The sequence below is a fragment of the Lytechinus variegatus genome, chromosome 8 (assembly GCF_018143015.1).
Source record: "Lytechinus variegatus isolate NC3 chromosome 8, Lvar_3.0, whole genome shotgun sequence".
Taxonomy (NCBI): Eukaryota; Metazoa; Echinodermata; class Echinoidea; order Temnopleuroida; family Toxopneustidae; genus Lytechinus; species Lytechinus variegatus.
The window spans coordinates 2080805-2087692 of NC_054747.1; the positions used below are offsets into that span (position 1 = coordinate 2080805).

General features: G+C 34.6%; 1 protein-coding gene across 1 annotated transcript; it reads left to right on the forward strand.

The window, feature by feature from the left end:
- Window positions 1–2447: 2447 nt before the first annotated feature.
- LOC121420692 (snaclec stejaggregin-A subunit alpha-like) lies at window positions 2448–5236 on the forward strand. The gene is made up of 2 exons (XM_041615353.1): window positions 2448–3565; window positions 4264–5236. Exons 1-2 carry the CDS (start codon window positions 3311–3313, stop codon window positions 4507–4509), a joined length of 501 nt encoding a protein of 166 aa, XP_041471287.1. The 5' UTR covers window positions 2448–3310; the 3' UTR covers window positions 4510–5236.
- Window positions 5237–6888: the final 1652 nt, after the last annotated feature.

The following is a 6888-nucleotide window of genomic DNA, read 5'->3' on the forward strand; positions in this document are numbered from 1 at the left end:
TACTCTGCTACTGATGAAAAAAAAACACTCACGCACCAACTCACACTCTTAACGAGAAATAGTTCACAAATATTTTGTCAAATCGATGCAGACGGGATGGGGGCCGTTCTGCAGTTTTGCGAAGTCATTGGATTCTGTCCTTTTTTGTGTGTGTCATAGTTTTGTTGGAATAATGTACCTCCAAACAAATGGGTTTACATCGATCAAATTTTATTTCTAGACTTATACTTTTAATATTTCGCTAGTTGATTTTTTTTTATGATAGGAAATGTCATACATATTAATTTTCATACATTACGAAATATGATATTATACATTTTTTTTAAATATGTTTAATTTCAATGCTCATGATTTAGAGCGTTTCAGAAGTAGCTTGTAGGCCTACGGCAGTAGCGTATTTGTCGTATTTTCATTGCAAAGCAGCAACAAACAAATCGGTATTTTTACACATAACCTCTTTGATCTATTTTGCAAAGGCTATATTGCACCTATATACTTTTATATACACTCTAAAACACTGAGTAAAACTTTACCCAATATTGGTTAGAAAGGGAACATGCATGTTTGATGGGTATTTTTAAACCCCATATTGGGCTATTTTGGGCTATTTTTTACCCAACCAACATGCATGTTCTCATTTTACCCAATATTTGGTAAACCTTTTTTTAGAGTGAACATACATATGTATTTAAAATGTAACTGGTATTTATGTATTAGTTTGTCTGAAGTAAATATATTTGTCATATGATTGTTTTGCACTCGTGTGGCTTTAATAAAAACGTTGAATGCAATCTCATTTATTTCTATTGTCGTTAATGATATTTTGATGTTACAGGTATTCCCGCACTGCAAAAACTCTGGTGTTGATTTACACCAGCCCGGAATCTATATGTTCACACCAGAGAAGTGTTAAACAACACCAGATAGGTGTTTATACAACACCAATTAATATCGAAACCGCATCGGTTTGATTCCAAACTGGTGTTCTCTGGTGTGGACATGGACATAGTTATATAGATTCCGGGCTGGTGTAAACTCAACACCGGAGTTTTTGCAGTTCGTTGACATTGTAACCACTTCAATTATCATGATTATAGGAATTGTAAATTAATGGTAGAGATTCTGTTTCTCACCCAGGGTGGCTTAACTTGCTCTACGTTGCTGTTTACTGAACATCACTTAAAATTTTACTCATTATTTCTAATGAATTTCAGTTATTTATGACAGCGGAGCACTTCGAAAATCACTTATGCTTGGCAGGCCTAATATACCGTATAGTGACCGACCGTGAAAGATGAGTTTGTTTCTTATGTTTTTTGTGTGTGTCTTTTTTTATTTTATTTTAAGAAACATGCAATCCAGTCAACAATAAAAGAAAATGCTATATACCTGGAGTTCATTCTTCCATATCTGGGGTGTATTCCCATACCTCGATTCTGGTTTCGATTTCATAAAATGTCCTGATCACAGGGACAATGTGTTGTAGGTTTTACTTGAAACTTCATCTTGCTGTACACAAAATAAAGTATTGACTCAAACATGCGACCGCCATAATTAGGTCCAGTAATTGAAATAATCTAACGCATGATAGTGGAATTCATTTTGTTTATATAGACCTTTCAAATTTACCTGCCAGACTGAAAACTCAGACGAACTGACCTCTTCGGGAAAAAAATCTTAAGACGCATCTTGTTAAATGTAAATACTATCCAACAATAGACTCATTCTAGCGGCGTAATCAATAACACTGTTTATTGGTTTCTTAATTATTCGATTGCGTTGCAGGCACGTCCTCTTACTATACCCCCCCCCCCCTCTTTCTCTTCTCCTCTCTCTCTCTCTCTCTCTCTCTCATTCCATATATATCTGGCTACTAGTCTCTCTCCAACCCACACGCATCTTTCTATATATCGCCCAATTTCCCTCCCTCTCTCAACATAAGAATAAACATTGAAAAATCTTTGCATATACAGCATACACATTTTTGTGTTAGTATTTCTATTACCGGTAATAATGACGTACCTGTGTGGGTTGGTGACGCCTGATTCCTAACCTGCTAATGCTTCAACAACAAAAAAGAAAAGAAATGTGATATTCCCGTGTTAATAGTCAAAATACATTTAAATCAAAACCAATGAAAAAACCTTAACCACTTTCAACCTTGGCAAAGAAATGCGTATTATAAATAAAAATAATGGATATTAAAAGAATGAAACGAATAATTTATTGTCAGAAGAAAATGATAAAAAAGAATTGATAAAAAGGAGGGTGGAACAAGTAAAAGAAAAAAAATAGATTAAATATTAAAAGAATAGTGAGAAAGGGGATAAGTAGAATAATAATAAGAAGAAGAAAAAAAAGAAGGAGGGGAAGAAGAGGAAGAATAAAACTGAAGATGACGATGATGAAGACGATGAAAATAAGAAAAAAATAAACAAATTAAGAAATACTGATTATAAAGCATTAAAATTAGCCATGAAATTGATCAGCAAAGTTTGCTTACATTCAACATTAAATAATGCACTTTTGATGTTCATCCAACAGTCATGGCAACATATTCAGGAAAATGTTATTTCACTAAAATATAAAACTCTCGTTAAAATATTGAAAACCCAATTAAAATCATCGAAAAGGTGTGATGGAATTTTTCTTTTGTTACGTATCGGCTGTTTTAATACAGACTTACATGCTAGATATCCAATTTTAAACGGTCGTGAGGAAATATTTATAAAAATAATATTGGAAATGACACATTTTTCTCTCCCTCAATCTTACCATGGCGAGTTGAGTGCAATCTAGCAGAAGGGTCAGGGGCAGCTTTTCATATAAATCTTGAGGTCAAAAACACCTTTCACATGTCAGCAAACCGATTTCAGTTCGATCAAGATGTTGGCATTCGATGCCATGCTTTTCAATATTGTATGATTATCCTACAGTCACAAGTCACAACAACGAAACCGATACCAAATCGATCGATGGTGTCCAATTGGAAATAACGTAATAAATTGGATTGGTCTAGACTGTAGAGTCGGTATTACGTGTGACTGCGTCTTCAGCGCGACTGGGATATTCAACTGCTCGCCAATCATATAGTGAAGCCCACAAATCACCACCTTTTCTCCAAATCAAAACAAAGTATATCGTGCTGTCTATAACTAGTTTAGTGTCGAGGTAAATACTTAATGAAGCTTCTACAGTATTTCCAATAAATTTTATTTGTACTTTATATTTGACTGACCAGGTCTTCTCCTGCACGCATGCATTAGATGAACCTTTTGCAGGCTAGGGGGTATGTTTTATAGAAATCAAAATGTCTGGTCTTGTGGTTCTCGTCGTATCGTCTTTGCTGTTGGGATTTGCCAGATGTCAGTGTCCTAGCCCATGGGAGTTTAACCCCCTGTATCCGGGTTACTGCTATTATTACAACTTCTTTCCAGTGAGTTGGAGTTTCGCTAACCAAATTTGTCAGTTTCTGGAAGGAGGTGATTTGGTGTCCATTGATGACAGCCAGGAAGGAATGGCGATATATGAATACTGGGGAACGATTACGACTAATCCATCTCTGGTGAGTATACGTATACTTATTTTGAGATTTCTTAACAAAAAAAATACTTAAGATCCTACTTTGTTATGTTTTTTTTTCGTTAGTAGTTCTTACCATCAACTTGACGATATCGTAGTACATGAGCGCGTTAGTTTTGTTGATATTATTATCGTTTTTACCATTACTGTTATTCTTCGTACAATTAGTATGTCATCATTATTAACATCATTATTATTACTCTTTGATATTCCATTATCAGTGAAAATGAATAGGTTTTGAGAACGCAATCAAACTATCATGTAGCGAAATTTTCAAAGCGCTGTCAATATTTTGGCTAAAGTTATAAAAAAGAAATTTTGTAAAATGAAAACAAATTAAGAGAATCAATCTGTGTTATTCATTCGCGGAGGTAGTGTCCCAGTTATCGTGCATCGCTATCAATTAACCCTACTCCCTAGCATAATAGTGACCGACGCGATCCCTGTTCTGGCATCAATACCGTGTACGTGTTTAATAAACATTCAAATATTTGATTTGGGTTAGACAAAAAATCTTTGAAAGCATCATTATACAAATTGGTAACTGAAAAGGTGAAGTGTACATATTTGAAAATCATGATCATGTTGCAGCAGTCATGTCACACCCATTTCTCCATTCTTTCCGTGACATGTTTATCGTTTATGATTAGACCTGTGTTCTTCCTTCTCTTTCCTTTTAAGGGTTACTGGATCGGATTGACGGATATCCATGGAACCGGTTTGGGAAGAACCAAATGGACCGACTGGACGAGCATCAAAGGGAGGACAAACTGGCAAGGAGGTGTTTGGCCAAACGATACCAATGTAAACTGTGTCTATGTCACCAATGAGGGCGCTAGTGATGACGAACGCCGACAATGGAAAGCGGCATCGTGCGAAAGTGTTCTGAAACCGGCAATTTGTGAAAGAAAATTGATTATAAATTAAATAATAATAATACATGAGATTTGTATAGCGTACTTTCCAACTTGATTAGATGCTCATGGCGCTTCGGAGCAGAACAACAGCAAAAGCTATCTACATAATACATGTCTAAACAATGTCTATCAAAAAGCACTGAGATATGTTTTCAGTTTGCCCTTGAAGGTGGTCACTGAAGTATGGGTTTTCAAACTCTGTGGAAGTTAATTCCACAGGTTAGGCCCTGCATGAGCAAAGGCCCGTTCCCCGCATGATTTCTTAGCAACTGGAATTCGAAAGAGATTAGAAGTTGAGGATCGTAAGGTTCTTGAGGGTTGGTAATTACGCATCAAAGATAATGAAGCTATGCGGATATCCGCTTCTTCTTATTGGTTTTGTTGTGTACAGCCTAATGACTTAATACCGATGTGTTTGTTGTAGTTTGCAGGGGAGATTGCGTACAGGTGCCAATGCTCTTGAAATACAAATCATGTAAACGTAAAATGGGAAGGAGAGGGGGGGGGGGGTCTGGGATGAATCTGGGTCGGCTGGCCTATGTTCGATTTGGAAACCTTTGAAGACAATACAAAGGTGAACAACCTACAAACACCTTCAGTGACATCGTAGCCAATACTCACAAACACAAACATGAAAAATAGCATCCTTGGATCTGATGATGCGGCCTGTTGTTGATGATTTGGTTATTCATTTACATTTTATATTTTTAACTTTTTTGGTTTACCTCTTGACAATGCATCTTATCACTTTGGATGTAAGCTTCGTGGTAAATATTATCTACAAGAGTCTCGGGCATACGTAATTATGTATCGTGTATATGGATATCTTTTTCGCCAATAACAAACAAAATAGTCAAACTGATGATATGGAATATTTAAAAGTGATTTACTAATTAAATGAAGTTGACCACGTTGACTGAAAGATAAACATCGATATGAGATAAAGTTTTATAATTTTATTTCAAAGTACACTGAAATAATCAATGAGCAGAATTACACAAGAATCATACTGATGTCTGAAATCTAAATTACTGTATATGAAATTGAATATAGTATGTGATGCTGCGTGAAATGCAGTCAAGAGCTTCACATGTCCGAAATTACAGCAAATGCACCTTTCTACGAGTTTCCTGGTTAAGAAACTATTAGAGTGTGAAAGCCAATTGAGAAATAAAAATGAATAAGCAATTCGTTTCACTGGAATTTCCATTCAAGATAATGTAACAGATTATTGATTTATGAATATAATTGCAGTTACCTTCAAAAGCACATTATAAAACCTTCTATATATCAATGATAAGTCGATGTAAAGATATAAATTTGATGTTTTTCCAGGTATTAAGGTGAAGGTTAGCATTTCCGGGTGAGCGGTTTATGGTGCATCTTCGTTATAATTTGCAGGTACATGCACATATATTATGACAGTTTTATTTTGCCACGACAATTTAACGTAAGGGTTGTAATGTAATAAAGTCGAATTTAAAATCTACTTTTTCTTTACCATCTACTGTACACTAAAAATATAAAATAACGACACGAACAATGGCTTATTAAGGTTTAATAAGTATTTTTTTCAACCATATTTGAAGAGCTCACTTGCAAAAGGGGTTAGGTAAATTTTTCATCAAATTTGATTTTTATGCCTTAATGTATAGATTTTTCGTAGCTCTATAAGATGTTACCAAAGTTGAAATTCCTATTAAAAAGTGAACTAAAATGGCAAAGAAAAATCATCTTTTTTCAAAAGGGGTTAGGTCCATTTCAGTTTATTTGCAAAAGGGGTTAGGTCCACTCATATTTTTTTTTTGGAAAAGAATATCTTAAAAAAATAATGAAACAGGTAGATTTCTCGTATACCCAATTTTTTGTTATCATGGTAGGCTATCATGAAAATTCGGTTTCGCATTAGAATATTGCAATATAGGAAAATAAAATAAATATATATATTCTTAGAGTGGACCTAACCCCTTTTGCAACTAAACTCTTCTACAGAAGTCATTTGTCAAAAGGGGTAAAATCAATTTTCATAAATTTTATCGTTTTCTGTCTCTAAGCCTCTAAATCTTTAGTCACTCTGATGCTACCAAAGACAATTTAGAATTTAAATGAAAACGTGAATGAAAGTGGCAAAGAAAAATCACCTTTTTAATCAAAAGAGATTGGATTCATTTCAGTTTACTTGCAAAAGGGGCTAGGTCCACAATGATAATTTTTTAGATATATATATATATAATTTGAAGACAGGAAGATTTCTTTTATACCCAATTTTATGATCACATGATAGGGTAGTACATAATGACAATTAAGTTTCTCCTAAGAATATTGCAATAAGTGAGAATAAAAAAACATGTTTTTCTCGGAATGGTCCAAAGTGGACCTAACCCCCTTT

Coding starts and splice junctions, on each gene's coding strand:
- LOC121420692 (XM_041615353.1), top strand. CDS start 3,311: ATGTCTGGTCTTGTGGTTCTCGTCGTATCGTCTTTGCTGTTGGGATTT. Junction 3,566..4,263: donor TTACGACTAATCCATCTCTG/GTGAGTATACGT, acceptor TTTCCTTTTAAG/GGTTACTGGATCGGATTGAC.